This window comes from Myodes glareolus, chromosome 4, assembly GCF_982192425.1.
Source record: "Myodes glareolus chromosome 4, mMyoGla1.1, whole genome shotgun sequence".
NCBI classification, from domain to species: Eukaryota; Metazoa; Chordata; class Mammalia; order Rodentia; family Cricetidae; genus Myodes; species Myodes glareolus.
The window spans coordinates 10,669,555-10,687,556 of NC_142029.1; the positions used below are offsets into that span (position 1 = coordinate 10,669,555).

The 18,002-nt window shown below is 41.0% G+C and overlaps 1 protein-coding gene across 2 annotated transcripts in view; it reads left to right on the top strand.

The window, feature by feature from the left end:
- The window catches only part of Pdcd6ip (programmed cell death 6 interacting protein), a 51,932-nt gene extending 34,196 nt beyond the window's left edge, over positions 1 to 17,736 (top strand). For both annotated transcript variants that reach the window (XM_087905190.1, XM_087905191.1), the window contains exons 10-18: positions 1,938 to 2,115; positions 3,947 to 4,058; positions 4,884 to 5,053; positions 8,091 to 8,339; positions 9,466 to 9,600; positions 10,650 to 10,744; positions 12,236 to 12,359; positions 13,265 to 13,449; positions 14,238 to 17,736. In XM_087905190.1, coding sequence (XP_087761316.1) covers positions 1,938 to 2,115; positions 3,947 to 4,058; positions 4,884 to 5,053; positions 8,091 to 8,339; positions 9,466 to 9,600; positions 10,650 to 10,744; positions 12,236 to 12,359; positions 13,265 to 13,449; positions 14,238 to 14,412 — 1,423 coding nt within the window. In that variant the 3' untranslated portion in view covers positions 14,413 to 17,736. The remainder of the gene's footprint in view (positions 1 to 1,937; positions 2,116 to 3,946; positions 4,059 to 4,883; positions 5,054 to 8,090; positions 8,340 to 9,465; positions 9,601 to 10,649; positions 10,745 to 12,235; positions 12,360 to 13,264; positions 13,450 to 14,237) is intronic.
- The last annotated feature ends 266 nt before the right edge of the window (positions 17,737 to 18,002 follow it).

Consider the following 18,002-nt stretch of genomic DNA (forward strand, 5'->3'; position numbering starts at 1 on the left):
ACATCACACACCATATACAGTACTAACAGTGCATGCTACATATGCCTCAGGAAGCAGAGCTAGGCGATCTCTATAGCTTGCCGTCCAGGGATCCACTTCTCCATCTTCTAAAGGTTCCACAACCTCTAAAACAGCTACCAGCTGGGATCAAGTGTTGAAGAACATGAACCATGGAGGATGTATTCTATTCCACCCACAATACTCTGAGCATTTTATCATTATGACAAAGTACTGTGAAAACTGCCCGAGGGAGAGCCTTAGTTTCTTTTCTGTTACTATAAAGTACCTTGACAAAAAAGGCGATGGAAAGGGTTTATTTTGGCTTAGTGTTGCAGAGGGATGGGTAAGGGTATGGAGGCTACCTGGGATCAAAATTAGGCCCTTTTATGTGTTAGGCATATTTTTTTACCACTGTGTTATATTATATTCTTAGTCATTTATTGCCTTTTCAAAATTTAAGTTTTCCTGGGACCAGTAAGTTAGCTCCGTGGGTAAAGTCATTTACTTTCAAGCCTGATGACTTGAGTTTGGTCCTTAAGACCCACATGGTAGAAGGCAAGAGGTGACTCTTGCAAGTTGTCCTCTGACCTCTACCTCCACATGTGTGTCTCTCCTTTCATAAATAAATTTAACAAGAAAATTCAAAATAAGGCTTTTTTTTTTTTTTGTTTTTTGTTTTTTGGAGACAAAGTTACTCTGTGTAGCTCTAGCTGTTCTGGAACTCATTTTTTTTTTTTTTTTTTGTAGACCAGGCTGGCCTCAAAATCAGAGAGAGCCCCTGCCTCTGCCTCCTGAGTGCTGGAATTAAAGGTGTGTGCCACCACCACTGGCAAGTTTTTTTTCTTTAAAAGATCAATTTAACATATTATTTTATTATAAATATAACTAATATATTTAATGTGTATGAGTATTGTGCCTGTATGTATGTATGTATGTATGTATGTATGTATGTGCACCATGTGTGTTCAGTGCCAGTGGAGGACAGAAAAGGGTGTCAGATCCCCTTGATCTGCCTTTATGGATAATTATGAGCTGCCATGTGATTGTAATGGCAGCTGTATTCTCTACCAGTTCAACAAGTATTCTTGACAGCTGAGTCACCTCCTGATAATCCTTGTCTTAAAGAATTCTTCATGTATTTTAAATGCAAGTCAGATATTTGTGATTGCATATTTTTTTCAATTTTGGCTTTTGATGCTTTCAATTTAAATGATTGTAAATTTTGACTTTTTGTTACTGAAACATTTGTACTAGTTCCCTCCCTCCCTTCCTTCTTTCTTATATCTTATCTGTCTGTCTGTCTGTCCATTCATTCATCCATCTCTCCATCCAGGGCCTCAGACTTCATCTATAACTGAGGATAATTTTGAAGTCCTGATTCTCTGTTTCTCATGTTCTTTGGCTTACTTGTTTTATTTTGGTATCATGAATAGTAAATATGTATAAATTCCTTTGCCTTTTCATGTACATGAAAAGTGACCACCACAAAACCCAGAATGTGGGTGAGTCTGTAATTGATACTTTGATCTTTTGCATAGATACAAAATTATAATAGGGCATGCACCACTGTGCCCAGCATTTTTCTTGCTTTTTGTTTTTTAATTCTGAACTCTGAACTTAAACATCTCAGTTCTTTTAAATTTTTATAAATTAATTGAAAAATTTATACTGGTATGCAGTGAATCTTTGTAGTGTCCATCTCCCACTCCCCTCCTTCAGCTTCTCCCACCCAGCCAACATAGCTCCTCTCCCCCTCCCAACGTCTGTTCTTTAATTAGTTTAATTGTATTAATCACTGATTTCTTCCTCCCTCTTATTTTTAATAGGAGTCATCCTTGTGTCATGCTAACTCCATTGTTGATGTGGGTGGCTGTAAGTGACGGCTGTTTTGAAGGTGGTGTAGATCTACACATACAATGTCTCCTCCTGTTTTTCAGGGTATTGGCTTCCCTCAATCTTCCAGCAGCAATTGAAGATGTGTCTGGAGACACTGTACCTCAGTCGATACTTACCAAATCTGCATCTGTAGTTGAGCAGGGTGGCATCCAGACTGTCGACCAGCTGATAAAAGAACTACCCGAGTTACTACAAAGAAATAGAGAAATCTTAGAGGAGGTATGTTTGAAAAGATTGGCTTTTCAAGTAGAAACTGACATCTTGGTGCCTCCTGGGTTTTGAGGGGTATTACTCAGTGTCTGGTTGAGGTCACTGTGCCTTCCTTGCCTTTATTTATTCTCAGGAAGAATTCTATTGAGTGAGAATGAGTCTTTTTTCCTTTTTTGGTTTTTCAAGACAGGCTTTCTCTGTATAGCCCTGGCTGTCCTGGAACTCTCTTTGTAGACCAGGCTGGCCTAGAACTCAGAGATCTACCTGCCTCTGCCTTCTAAGTGCTGGGATTAAAGGCATGCACCACTACCACCTATCTATTTCTTTTTATTGTTTTATAATTTAAAAATTATTCTTTTGACTGTTTCACACATGTATATAATGTATCTATCAAACCCCAACCCCAAGCCCTTTCTATCTCTCTGACCACTCCCATACTTCCCCCTCCTATATGGCTCTTGCTCCCCCTGTTCCCTAATCCACTGAGCCTAGTTAGTGCTTCTAGCAGGAACATGAATGTTGGGTCATTCACCTAGACAAACTATCAGAGGCCATACCACAGATGGAAAATACTGCTCCCCTTCCCTAGCAGCCAACAGTTGGGAGTAGATCCTCAGCTAGGGGTTGAGCCTTATGAGCTCCTGTCTCATTCACTGTTCTGTTGCTGTGAAGGGACATCATTACTAAGGCAGCTCTTAGAAAAGAAAGCATTTAATTAGGGGCTTGTTTGCAGTTTCTGAGGGTTAGTCCATTCTCATCATGGCAGGGAGCATGGTGGTATGCATAACATTAGAGCAGTAGTGGAGAGCTACATCCTGATCCATAGAGAGCAGACAGAAGCCTCAAACCTCAAAACCCACCCCAGTGACACATTTCCTCCATCAAGGCCACGCCTCCTAGTCCTTCTCAAATAGTGCCACTCCCTGATGACTGTAACATTCAAATTTATAAGTCTTTGGGGGCCATTCCTGTTCAAACCACCACAACCCTTTGAACTTTTAATCTTCCTGCTTTCGTGTCCTAAGTGCTGGAATTACAGGTGTGTTTGTTCTGCTACACCTGGTTTTTATGTGGGGCTGAAGACTGAGCCCACGGCTGTGTGCATGCCCATTGAGCACCCTGTTTTCTTTTACTGAGAAAAGTAATAAATACCCTTAACTTGGACTGCTCTCTCTGTGTGCGCTCTCTCTCTCTCTCTCTCTCTCTCTCTCTCTCTCTCTCACACACACACACACACACACACACACACTCACTCACACACACAGAGAGAGAGAGAGAGAGAGAGAGAGAGAGAGAGAGAGAATGAGGTGGTAATAAAATCCAGCCCCTTGTCCCTGTTAGGCAAGTACTCTACTACTGCTCCAGATCAATTTTCTGTCATGTTAAAACTCAAGATTTCTGCAACAAAAATGTATCATTTTTTGTACTAATAATGTCAGCACCTAGAAGGCAGGAGGGTCACAAATCTGAGGCTAGTCTGGGTTTTATATTGAGACCATTTCAAACTAAACAAAATTTACATAGCAATCATTTAGTGGTATTAAAATATTTCTGCCTCTTTCGTTATCTCTGTTGGGTTTGGTCAAAACAGGTCAAAAACAGGTATGGTGTCTTACACCTATAATTCCAACACTCAGTAAATGAATGCAGAAGGATTTAAGGCCAGCGTTCTCTTCATAGCAAGTACTGGGCTAACTAGGGCTATGTAACAAGACATTGTCTCAAAAAACCAAACAACCAACTCTCTCAGACCACATAAACAACAATTAAATTATTGAGGTTTTTTTTAATGCTAGAAATGATAAATGATATCTGAAGGATTTTTGCATCCTTTTTTAAGTCTCTAAGATTGCTGGATGAAGAAGAAGCAACTGATAATGATTTAAGAGCAAAATTCAAGGAACGCTGGCAAAGGACTGCATCCAATGACCTCTACAAGCCTTTACGAGCAGGTAACCACGGCACAGATGAGCTGCATGCAAATCGGTTCCCACTTTATCCACACGTATTTTTAAATTAGACTCAGTTGTTAACTCATTTTTACTGAACTTTATATGACTAATGAAAATGCAGGTGTTTCCCCTTGATTAACAAAGTTTAAAGACAAAGACAAAACAGTACTGAAACTCATCTAGGTTCCCAGTGACTAGTGGAATGCAGCTGATTTGTGAGTCTCAAGCTTTTCCAAGCCCCACATATATTTTAAAAACACACATGAAGTGGTAGGTATGATCTTGTCCTTCCTTTTTGACCTAGTAGTGAATCCAGTGAATTCCAGGTAGATAAGAGAATGAACCTTAACAGCTACTTTGACAGCTTTTTAAGAATTCAATTATTAAGGTTTGTGTTTACAATACGTAGTGTCTTCATTTTAGCTAGAAACAACTTTATCTTTGTTAGATTTTTCAAATGGATCTACTTTTCTTTGAAGTGAGATTATCTTCTGAGAGAGGAGTACTTTTTCATGAGTTGTACCTTGTTTTGGTGTAAATGATTTCGTCCTGTGTTCTGAGTTGTAAGAAGAAACTAGACAACTGTCAGGTTTCTTTCACTTGGCAAATGTTAGCCAAATGAGAACAGATTACTGTGCCCCAGCTTCATGGACAATTTTGTCTTTTTCCCAAAACCAAACTGCGCTGATCTGTAGGAGATAAGGTCTCTTGTCTAGGTCTGTTGTCTGGGGCCTAGTGAAGAGGGAAGGGGGATCAAGCTGAGGACCAGGACTTTAAAGTATCATCAACCCCATGAGCCTGAGTTCTGGAAACTCTTTTCCCCAGAGGGATCCAAATTCAGAGCGGTTTTAGATAAAGCTGTGCAAGCTGACGGAAACGTAAAAGAGCGTTACCAGTCCCATCGTGACACCATCGCCCTTCTGTGTAAGCCGGAACCTGAGCTGAATGCTGCCATCCCTTCTGCTAATCCAGCAAAGACCATGCAGGGCAGCGAGGTGAGAAGGTGGAACTTGCTCTGGGTAGTCCTGTGTTTGTGGAACTCTGTTCAAGCTGCTGTGTACAGTGACCTCCCAGTGTCTTCCTGTTACCTTCTAAACAGTAAAGAATGGGGTATGAGGTATAGCTTCATGGTAGAGCACTTGCTTAGTCTGCTCCAGGTTTTGGGTTTGATTCCAAGTACCACATAATCATACTCACACACAGACACATATACACATGTAGACATAAATTAGGGTTGTTATGTCTAAACTAGTATTATATATATTGCACGATACAGAATTATTGATTAAGATCCTGATGCTATTTTCATTTCTTGAGTTCTTTTTGTGAGCTGGGTACTAAATTCTAGGCACACATATGGTAACAGTGTTATTTTTTATTTTATATACATTGGTGTTTTCCCTGCATGTACATTGGTGCCAGATCCCCTGGAATTGGAACTGCTATGTGGGTGCTGAAATTTGTTTTGAACCTGGTGTTCTGGGAGATAAACCAGTACTCTTAAACACTGAGCCTTCTCTTCAGCCCTCATGATAATATTTCTTTCTTTTTTCTTTTTTTGAGACAGGGTTTGTCTATTGTTTTGTTGGGTCTGTCCTGGAACTCACTCTGTAGACCAGGCTGAGCTCAAACTCACAGAGATCCACCTGTGTTTGCCTTCCAAGTGCTGGGACTAAAATGTGCATGTACCACCACTGTCTGGCCCATGATAATATTTCTAATGATGAAACCCACAGAGCCTCTGATTAGGGAAGTCCTAAAGAAGAGAGAGTGCAGGTGTAATCTAACAGTGCCCACTGTAAGGAAGAGTGATGCATTGGATAGGATAGCTGCTCCCTGGAGTGCAGAAAATAAACTTGGGCAAGAGACAAACACTGTATTGAGAAAGACACATTTCCTGGGATAGTAAATTTCTAAAGTGGTTGATATTGTTCTTTATTTCTCTTTGTATAGAATAATTTTATATATTATAGCAACACTTACTATGTGAGATAGTTTGTTAAGTACTTTGAAAAATTAGCAGTGAATCATAGACACCCATTATTTATCTCAATTTGTGATCCAGTGTGGATAATAGTGTTGGGATTACTGGCATGCTCGGCACAGTTGGTTCAGTGAAACTCCGGGCCTTGTCCATGGTACTGAGTTACTTCTCCAACACGGGGATCTAACCACACTCAGGCACTTTAAAGACTGTAGGCATCCCTTTCCTCTTTTTTTTTTTTTTAAAAAAAGAAAAAATTTTTATTATATTTTATTTATATGTAGGTGTATCTGTCTGTGTGGGTGTCTTAGTTAGGATTTCTATTGCTGTAACAAAACACTGTAACCAGAAAGCAAGTTGGGGAGGAAAGGGTTTTATTTGGCTTATCCTTCCACATTGCTTGCTGTTCACCACAGAAGGGTATCAGGATAGGAACTCAAACAAGGCAGGATCCTGGAGGCAGGAGCTGATATAGAAGCCATGAAAGGGTGTTGCTTATTGGCTTGCTCAGCATACTTTCTTATAGAATCCAGGACCACCAGCCCATGGATGGCCCCACCCATAATGGACTGGGCCCTCCCTCATTAATCATTGATTACTTATTGACAAATTGACAGCTGGATCTCATGGAGGCAGTTCCTCAACCAAGGCTCCTTCCTTTCTGATGACTCTAGCTTGTGTCAGGTTGACACACAACCAGCCAGGACAGTGGGTATTCTCACATAAGGCATTGAATACCCTGAAGCTGGAGTTACAGTTGTGAGCTGCCCTATGTGGGTGCCGCAGACTGAACTCAAGACCTATGGAACCATGAGTACCAAGTGCTCTTAATTTCTAAGTCATCTTTCTAGCTCTTTTTAGATTTTTAATTAGAGAATGTTTATCTACAAATACTGAGAAGGCTCATCACCATGTACTAGAGGTGTGTTGTGGGCATCCAAACTCAGGCCCTAATGCTTACCCATGAGCCATCTCCCCAGCCCTCTCATATATATATATATTTAACATTTTGAATTTATATGCCCTATTGCACCTGACTCAATAAAAAATATGGCACATATTTAAGAGGTACCTTAAATTTACTAAATAAATGAGACTTTCTGATCTGCTTCACTTTTTTTTTTTTAAAACTGTCTGAATGTTTAGATTTCTAAGCCTCTATGGAGTTCAAAATGTGCCCAAGATTTGTAGTTGTTTCATAAAGTTCAGGTGCCAGGTAGCTATGGCTGCATGGTGGGCTCTGTCCTGTGCTGGGAATTACAGATTTCAAGTACCAGGTAGCAGTGGCTTTGTGGTGAGCTCTGCCTCTGCAGAGGCAGGGAATTATGTTGAACACTTCATATGGGTCACCTTGATCTTTACAGTGGTCCTGAAATAGGCATGATTTTCATTTTGCAAATGAGACGATTTAGCTTTCCAGGAACTTACCTGCCCTGGTTATATAGTAACCAAGTCTGTCATGCTGATTACTGGTATTTCAGTCGTGAGATACTATTTTCTTTCCTTCTTTTGAAACAGTGGTTCTGGAGATTGAATCCAGGGTTTCATGCATATTAGGCAAGCTGAACACCATGAACTGTATTCCCAGCCCTGAAAGCTAATCTTAAACCAACCTTCCTTCCTTCCTCCCTCCCTCCCTCCCTCCCTCCCTCCCTCCGTTCCCCCCTCTCTTTCTTTTCCTTCCTCTTTCTCCCCCTCTCCCTTCTTCCTTCCCTCCTTCCTTTCTTTCTCTTTCCCTCCCTCCCCCCTCTCTGTATCTTTTTATGTAGTCCAAGCTGCCCTTACTTTTAAACTCAATTATCCACCTGTGTCCACCTCCCAATGCTGAGATTAAGGTATGCAGCATCAAACCTAGTTTGAAATATTTTCTTTGCTGTAACTGTTTTACTTTGATAGGCCCATTTGTTTCCAATACCAAAAATTTTGAATTTTGATTATAAAAAAATGCTCATTTCCCCAGAGGTAGTGCAGAGGGATTGTGTTCCTCAGTCTTGAACTTTATGTCCAGGGATGCCCTACCAATGACCATGCATGTGTTTGTTGTTTAGGTTGTAAATGTGTTAAAATCCTTATTGTCAAATCTTGATGAACTAAAGAAGGAAAGAGAGGGTCTTGAGAATGACCTGAAGTCAGTGAATTTTGACATGACAAGCAAGTTTTTGACAGCCCTGGCTCAGGATGGCGTGATAAATGAGGAGGCTCTTTCTGTCACTGAGCTGGATCGAATCTATGGTGGTCTAACAGCTAAAGTCCAAGAGTCTCTGAAGAAACAGGAGGGACTTCTAAAAAATATCCAGGTACATTTATATATTTAAAAGGATGTGTGTGCCAGATCTATTACCATTGAAGAACGTGAAAATGAAGAATTCACAGAGGAGAGTATGGTATATCTGCATAGTATGCAAAAATAAAGGGTCTTTACAGCCAGGTTGGCATGAAACTCACTGCCACTGTGAGACACAGGTGAATCTCAAACTTGCCATCCTTGTGTGTCACCTTGAAGAGCAGCATGCACTCTTAATGGCTGAGAATGCCCATTAGTCTCATTCACCTGGTATGTGTGAGGTCCTAGGTTCAATCCTAGTACTAGAAACAAAGTTACTTCTGGCTACCTACTGCATAGAGAACTTTCAGACATGTTTTCCAAATCATTTCTGTTTGTTTCCTTTTTATTGTCTGTAGGGAGGGAAGAATCAAAATTAGTGGGAATCATTAATGCCTGCAGAATGATCGGGCTAATACATGACTTTAGCTGTGTATCAAACTTGAGATGTTGCCATTTTATCAGTGAATGTGCAGAGTTCTATAGTGGTAAAAGTATTCTAGAATAATCAGTTCTATCTGGGTGCTTTTTGTGTTATAGACTGATAGAAATTGGTAACCATTGTTAATTATGTTTTGCTATTATTGAATTTGTGATATTTTTACTTAAAAATGTCACAGTTTATGTGACACAAAGAAATTCCAGGTATTTCTTGTAATTTTGCATACCAGCAATCATGATTTCATAATGGAAAAGATCAATAGTTTTTTGTTGTTGTTTTAGTTTTATTCTTTGAGATGGTCTTACTATGCAGCCCTGACAGGCTTGGCGTTTTTAGAGATCTGCTTGTCTCTGCCTCCCCAATGTTGGAATTAAAGGTGTATACGATTATACCCGGCCCCAGTACAAATATTTTGATTGGCTATCAAGATGGCTCGGGATATAAAGGTGTGTGCCACTAGTCCTGATGACCTGAGTTCGATCCCTGGGACTCATGTGGTGGAAGAAAAGAATCAATTCCTGAAATTTGTCCTCTGTGGCACATGCATACCTACACACACCCATGTGTATGAACTAAGTAATAAATGAAAGAAAATTTAAAAGTATTTTAAGCTAAATTAAATTTATAAGTAAATATACACTTTGTTTCTTTTACCAAGGTCTCACACCAAGAATTTTCTAAAATGAAGCAGTCTAATAATGAAGCTAACTTGAGAGAAGAAGTTCTGAAGAACTTGGCAACTGCATATGACAATTTTGTTGAACTTGTAGCTAACTTGAAGGAGGGCACAAAGGTATGCGTGCACATGAAAGACTAGAGATAATAGGTACAGATGGGATACTATTGATAGTTGCAGTTGGATCAAGTATCTGCATTTGATTTGCTGGTTTTACTGCCTTTTGCTTCTGTCAGGCTTGCAGAGAGAGAATGCTGAGCGGAGGCAGCAACATTTGGTGGAGCTTTGAAGAATAAATTGTGTAGAGAAGGGACTTACGCATTGCAGGTAGCAGGAATTAGAGCTATCAAAAACGAATGACATCTTCTTTAGGGCTAGTTGGGACTGATCTGTGGTGGGAGGGGACACATGGCTGTGATCTCCTATGATGGTGGTGTGATGAAGACAGACTTCCTGAGTATCAAAGTAGTCTTCAGATACATTCTAAGTGCATTCCTTGATTTGTTCTTTAAAGGTTTAGAGGAATATTTAGCTATATATTTTTTCCTGATTGTTTTTTGAGAGAAGTGATTTTTAAGTTTTTCAGATACAAAGTTTCTTCTGGTTCTTAATTTCATAATGGTTACTGAATAAAGTTACCTTGATGAGACACAGTATTTATTCTCAACAGTCTGTGAATAGATAGCACTGTAAAGCCATGGTGTGGCAGGGTACGATGCCATTCTTAGGACTCAATGCTTTGTTCAATTAGATAAGCTGAAGAATTCTCCAGAGAGCTTTGGGTATTATCTGCAGTGACACCTGTATTTCATAGGTACTGTACAGGTTTAACTCAGCATGACGGTAGAGTTAGAGTCATCTCTTAGAGGTTGGTTTTTATGTAGGGATTGGGAACATAGTCACAGTTATAAAACTTGTAACTTACAGCTATTTAATATTTAGTGCCAGTATTCTGTGAACATGATCTCCTTAGTTTTATTTTCTTTATCAATCTTGGGTCATATTTAGTACTAAGTTATTCAACTGATAGTATGAATGTATCTCTTGTGAACAATTTTACCTTCTAGTCCCAGCATCATTGATAAATTAAATTATTGTTAGAATTTATTTTTCCTTAGATTAAAATTACTTTTTACTTATTACTTGTATTTGCTCTTTGCTTATAGTTTTACAACGAGCTGACTGAAATCTTGGTCAGGTTCCAGAACAAATGCAGTGACATAGTGTTTGCACGGAAGACAGAGAGAGACGAGCTCTTGAAGTGAGTTTGTTTTGTGTGTCAGATTGTACTTAAGCTGCTTCCTTGTGTTTAGAATGAACTGGGTGGTGTTAATGCAGCAATTCCCCTTCTGTCTTCTGAGCATTTCATAGAGTCATAGGGCATCTTGATCTGGGATGAAAGAATGAAGGAACAGAAACCCAAGGTGTGGAAGTACAGTGGGGCACAGAGGTGAAACAGCTCAGGAGGACAGTTTAGAAAATAGCACAGTCCCTTTTGCAGGAGCCGCTGAGAAAGCTGGGCCTATAGTAGAGGACTGACATAGTGAGTAATCAGGAGGAAGTTGACCCATGCTTACACAAAGGTACTGTGTTTATGATGTGAGCAAGGGAACAGAATTTAGCAGCCTTTGACTAACACCTTAAGGGGAAATAACCCATACCTGGCAGTAGATTTTTTATTTGGTAACCTGTGACTTCTGTGAGGAACACTATCCCCTGTGTAGGGTAACTCCAGTTAAACCCTCACATATGTATATGTATATGCATATGTATATGTGTATATATATATGCATATATGTTGCACATATACATGTATGCACCCATATATGGATATATATCTACATATATCTATATTTAGGAAGTTTATAAAATTGTATGTTTCTGGATGACTTTTTCAAATATCCTTAGTGTTTAGTTATCCCTCTCCCCTACCTCTCCTGTGCCTCACCCTCCCATTGTCCTCCTCCTTCCATCTCCCTCCTTATTTCCTTTTCCTCCTTCCTATCTCCTGTGCTGTATTATCTCAGCCTCCCTTAAGATCTTTTTCCCTTCTCCCCTTGTGGCCCCTTTCTAGTTTCCTAGCCTGTACAGGTCCTCCAAGTAAACACACAAATCTAGAGTGACAGATTACTGCATTAGCTTTTAACACAAAATAGCTCAGTGCCATGTATCTTTAAGCAACAGGCTAAAAAATTGTTCTAGAAATTGATATATTTACTTGCATAATTAACTTATCTTTATTTTATCCCCTTTTTGTTTATTTGAGACAGGTTTTTGCTACACTATTAGAGCTGGCCCTAAACTTGTGATCTTCTGCCTCTACCACTCTGGGGCTGGATTATTTTATGTGGACACTGATGTTGTACTCAGATTGAAATATTAGCCCAGTGTCCGAATGGGTTACAGTTCTCTGACAATTGTGCTAATAGTTTTTTTTGTTTTGTAATTAGCTATTATTAGATAAGAAACAATCTTCTAAGACTGCTTGCCTAGTTAAGATGTTCCTTATTCTAGTTACAATGAAGACGTCTGAAAGAACTCTATCCTTTGCTGGTCTTAGAAGTAGAGTCATATTACAGCTTTGTTTTGCTGCAGGATTAAAGATGCACTTTTTAGGCAAGAATGGGAGCATGTTCTAGAATACTGTCACTATTTGGAGGCATGTTTGCTTAATATGTGAAGAGAAACAAAGGAGGTAGCATCTTACAGGTATTTTTCATGGTGTTAACCTTAACGCTCCGTCTCTCACAAGGGATCTGCAGCAGAGCATTGCCAGAGAGCCCAGCGCTCCTTCCATCCCTCCTCCGGCATATCAGTCCTCCCCTGCTGGGGGACACGCCACAGCGCCTCCAACTCCAGCTCCAAGAACCATGCCGGTGAGTAGGCCAGGACTCCTGCTGCATTCCTGTCCTGCAGCTGGCCAGCTCAGGGCTGCGGTGGACGGAACTGGTGGTCCCCACCTGTGGTTGGGGGTCCAACCTTCTGATGGCTTCTAGTGTATAAACACAGCAGCACTCATGAATTCTCACTGCCACAAATGTTTAGCCTGAGTGAAACAATATCCTTAGAATGGACTTTTCTCCCAAATGAAGACAGTGATGGAAAAAGATGCTCAATCATGTCCTCAGAAATGGCAAACAAACCTAGAGCGTGAGATGCAGATTTTGAGATTCCCCTGTTTTCTAAACCACATACGTCGACGGGAGGGAGTTGTAGATGAGAATGAGCAGTTCTTTACAGTCTGTGGCACATGAACCTTGATTTGAATTTGGTTCACAACGGCAACCACAGACCTTTCTTTCAGGTGGGTAAGAATCTTGGATCTGGAGTGGATATTCGCCAGACCTAGGGAGCAGCATGATTGTTTTGATGACAAGCTGAGTGTTGATATCTGTCTGGAGGGCTGGCCCTGTGAAGCTGGCAGCTTTGAATGATTCTGCAGACATATGGGAGACAATAGTATTAACAGTTGCTCAATTTCATCGATGCTCATGCAAGTGTGTATTTTAAAAAAAAGTTTCCACAGGTTTAAAGGTTTAGTAAAGAGAATTTGGGGCCTGACAGTAGGCCCAGTAGTGTGTGTGGTGTTGGTGGAGACAGCATGAGTAGATGTCAGACTCCTTCAGAAGTCAGAGACTGACTTTCAGCCACGTTCTAGACTAGTGGGCTGATGTCTGAGAGTGGGAGTTGAACAGTCTGGATGCCTGTGCTCTCCCTCGTTACAGTCAGCAGGGTCTAGAGCCACTGCACACTCCGTGTCATTGCTTGTGTTCTCTTTCAGCCTGCGAAGCCTCAGCCTCCAGCCCGGCCTCCACCTCCTGTGCTTCCTGCAAACCGAGTCTCCCCTGCTGCTGCTGCTCCCACAGGGGCAGGGGCTGCTTCACCAGCACCGCCACAGACCCCTGGGTCTGCTCCCCCTCCACAGGCTCAGGGACCACCATATCCTACCTATCCAGGATATCCTGGGTAAGACAGTGACACTCTGTGTCTCCAGGAATTAACAAATTTCTAGCTGTGACTACTCTTTAAAGACAGGCTCATCCCTCTCTGAGCACAGATCTCATGACTCAGCCATGTTGTTGGCTTGCCCAGAAATTAAAATCATATTACAGTTGCATATTTGAGGAACTGAACAGCTATTTCCTAGATGTCTAGGATATATATTTTAATTTTTTGCATCTTTCATTTGTATAAAAACATCTCTTCTGTGTGAAATTCAGTACCTGTGCCCCGGCTGCCTTTATGTGAAGCCAGGATCATAAGCCTTGTTGATGTGTGTATACTTGGGAATCTCAGTATCTAGTAAACAGACGAATGGAAATTTAGACCATTATGGGATGTGTTTGAAGGTTAGCCTTCTGCGTGGCAATGTCTATTTGTTTACTTATTTTCATGGTGGTGGGAGCTAAACCCAGATCCTCTGGAAGAGCAGCCAGTGCTCTTAACCAGTGAACCATCTCTCCAGGAGCATAGCCAGAGAACTAGAGAACTTCATTCAAATAGACAGTTTCTGTTTTTATTCTTCCTTTAGTAGTGGGAGTCAGCATTATTATTTTCTGGGCAGTATTAGCAGCATGATAATCTTTGATTTAATTAATGATAGCGATGCCTTTTCTTTTGGAACAAGTCCTTTGTCTCGCTTCTCTTTCCTAGAAGAATGAAAAGCTGTTACTGAAAATTGACGTTAGAGTAATGACCTCACTCTACAGGATTTGACTTACCAACCCAGTGTTTTGTTTTCTTCTCACCCTCAGGTATTGCCAAATGCCCATGCCCATGGGCTACAACCCCTACGCATATGGCCAGTACAACATGCCGTATACACCGGTGTACCACCAGAGCCCCGGACAGGCTCCATACCCAGGACCCCAGCAGCCTACCTACCCCTTCCCTCAGCCCCCGCAGCAGTCTTACTATCCACAGCAGTAATGCTGCCACATGCCGGCGGGTTCAGATCAGAGGGACAGGACAGCAGCTGCCGTCAGTGTTCTAAGCCATGTTCTGGTCACTCAAGCGTACTTTGCTCTACCAATTGCCGTGGATAATTTCTGTCTGTGGCTAAAAGCTGAAGTCTGGGCCCCACTTCCACATTTGATCGCACTCGTGAGATTTTGCTGCTGTTGCAGTATAAACACTAGGTATAATAGCATTTGAAAAAAATTACAGTTCATAAAACATTGCAAGTGAGAAATTAAACCTGCAAGTGAAACATTTGAAATTAGCGTACTTTATAAGATGCGGTTGGAACAAAGATGGCTTAAGTACTGATATTCAAGAAAAAGTTTTCTTTCTCTTTTGGTTTATTGATTTAGTTTAATTTCTATTATATTTTGCATAATCAAGGCATTGTAAATCTTATAATTTAAAAATAAATTACTTAAGAACAGCTGTCATTGTTATGTTTTGTCATTGCTGTCTGTTCCTTTCTGGTATTAGCCTCTCATTGTGTATGTTCGCAGGTTAAATGTACTGTGTTGAAATGCATGACCAGCGCCAGTTAGCGGTCAGGTTTAAGGTTGCAATATGAAAGCGCAGCACTTAGCTCTACAGCTCATCTTTCATATGCCGAATAGTAGTTCGTTTTCAAAAGTCCTATAATGTGGGAGACACACAGTTGTTACCAAAGATTCTTCAAATAAATACAGAATTAATAAGTGTATATATATATAATGTTTCATTGTTAGATTTTCCAAGAAAGTGGTGCAAATTCTGGTAATAATTCATTTCCCCCACCTATAATCTGGTTAAAATAAGTAGCTGCCATTGACAGTGTTGTCTGATGTGGTAGAAAGTTCCCTGTGCCTTTCTTGTCCTTGGTGTCACCCGTTCTTACCTGTAATGTGTAATATGCAGTGTCTTTGAACGGATCTTAACCCTTCCTTTTAAAATTTCTTTTTCTTCTTTTTTATTTTTTTAAAGTTTGTGGCTTCTGAAAGCTGAGATTATTTTGTAATTCAGGGAGCAATTCAACAGCACGGTTTTGGGGGATGTATGCTGAATCTGGAATAGGCTGGGACCTCATGAGTCTGCTCTGACAATGCTTAGCTGCTGTGCAGGCCTCATTGGCAGTGAGGAGACGCATTCTGGACAGGAAGCTGTGCAGACAGGATCTCAGGGGCTCAATGGGCTCTGTCTGTGTGAGGCTTCTAGCACATTAGGCACATGAGCAGACTTCTGGACAGGAAGCCATGCAGGCGGGATCTTGGGGGCTCATGGGCTCTGATGAGCAGACTTCTAATCTGTGCTTGGTCTCGGAGTTTAACCTGACTTTTTCTTGCATTATCATCTCATCTGAATGATACTGTCACAGTCCTCTGTTGGTTTCATTGACTATTTGGGCGGATATTTAAATGTAAGACTGAAGATACAATTGTAAAAGGGAGTAAACTGGTTTAAACAAATGTGTATTTTAAGTCACCTACTTTGTTGTATGCAGAAAACACAAAGATGTGCAACTTCACTACAAATGACTGACTACCTGGAGTCTGGACATTGGCTTAAAGTCCAACAGCTTAGCCTTGGCAGAACTAACGGTTAAACATACCATTGCTCAGCTTCAATGTTTTGGATTACTCAGCATTTGAGATGGGTTTATTTGAGTCCTCTGTAAATGGCATTTAAGTTTTATATTCTCCCCACTTGAGTATCTTATATTGATATAAGACATCCCCTGAATTAGGGAGTTTCCAGATTGCTAGCCTATACTCTTTACCAATGCGAAACAGCCTCCAACCAACCAACCAAACAAACAAAATGGCCTGAATATTCTCTTGGGGAATGGGGGTGGAGGTCTAAAGGAAAAGGTGAATGTATCAGAGAGCCAAAGGGGGTGGGGGGCCAGGCTAGCAGCCATTCCTCACTGTACTGGGCCTGCAGGGTCATAGAGGAAGGTCAGCATAGAGGGGGAGCCCCCGACTCTAGGGCAGTCCCTCTCAGTGACCTAGCTCAGCTCCTTAGGGGAGCCTCTTGTGTGGCAGTCACCTCTTGCCAGGTCTCTCATCCTTGATTTTCTCAGGATGTTCCTCTGATCTCTAGGGTTCGGCACCATTGATCTTCAGTGCTAGGTGTGCCTCCCTAAGCCTGTCCGGTTCGACAAGGACTGATAGCCTCTTTCTGTGCCTTCTGTCCTTCCTAGAAGACAAGATGGCGGTCCTCATTGGCGTGGATTGCCAGTGCACTCTTAACCCTGTGCTTGGTTTGCTGTGCTCTTCAGAGCGTACTGCAGAAGTTACTGTGCATGGTGCTGTTTACGTGGAGGTTGAGGGGTCCACTCTGGCTTGAGTGTATTACCGGTGTTTATAATTAGACTTTCTGTTACCTTCTTAAATTAAGGTACCCACCCTCAGGCCATTTATGTTGCCTTTCTAAGCCTATTATGAAATGAATTACCTGCCAACTACTGAGGCTTTGCTGAGAAACCAGTAAGAAGCAGGGAAAAACCATCCGACTTGGATTTCCCATCCTCAGATGGCTGGAATGGCTTGACCACTCGATGTGGTGTCAATCTCTGAGCTAGAGAGCCATTGCTCTGCTCCTTGGTCTTTTTCTTAGTTGAGAAAAACAGTCCCATGGCACTCACTGCACAGCAGCCAGTCTCTGAGACACCCCTGAGTCCACACTCTGACACCCTTGCAGTCAGGCTCCCCAGTAAGTGTGGGGGTCACAGCTGTATTCCCACCTCTGTCCCAGCCAGCAACCTTTCTAGTCAAAAGACTGGTACTTTCTTTTCCATTGAGCTTACGTTTTGCAAAACATTCCTTTGTATACATTTTCTAATTTCATAGACAGGATAAATGATAAATGGGCCTCAGTTTGCTAATGGGAATTTTTAATCAGTGACTAGGGTATCTTGCAGCCTTGCTACAGCCCCGTGGCATGTCATTTCTAAGACTTGTGCAGTTGTTAGTTGACTCATACTGTAGAACAGGGCACAAGCTGGACCAATCCTTTGCGAGAAGAGTTAACATTGCTGGTTTAAATACAGACTTAGAATAAAGTGGAAGAGCAAAGAAGGAAAATTATATTTTTAACAAAAGAGAATATTCAGGCTTTATTTCTGGTATGAAGTTTATATTTTTAAAAAAAATATATCCTATATTATCACACCAGAGATTTTAGATTCCTTTCTGGTTACAAACATTGCTGGTAGTTGGATTATATTTTTATTGTATTCATTTCTCTTAGGGGGAAAATTGTAAAGAAACAAAGATTCCGGATGAATGTATCCTAGAAATAAAAGTTGAAAGATTCTTACTTCTGTGGAGTATGAATTCTTATTTAAAGTGTTTCTCATTCAGCTTCATAGTTCCCACAACTGCCCTGATAGCGGTGGGTTGGGAAGTAATACACCCTCCAAGACTTGAGACTGCAAATGGAAGCCTGATAGCTTTTAATAGCTGTCCATTTCATATTTAATTGTTATGGGTGGACTGTGGTTTTCATTAATTAGCAATTTGGCCGCAGTTCTTTCAGACATACATTTTCTTCTAGAGACAATTTTTGGTCTAATTTTTGGAACA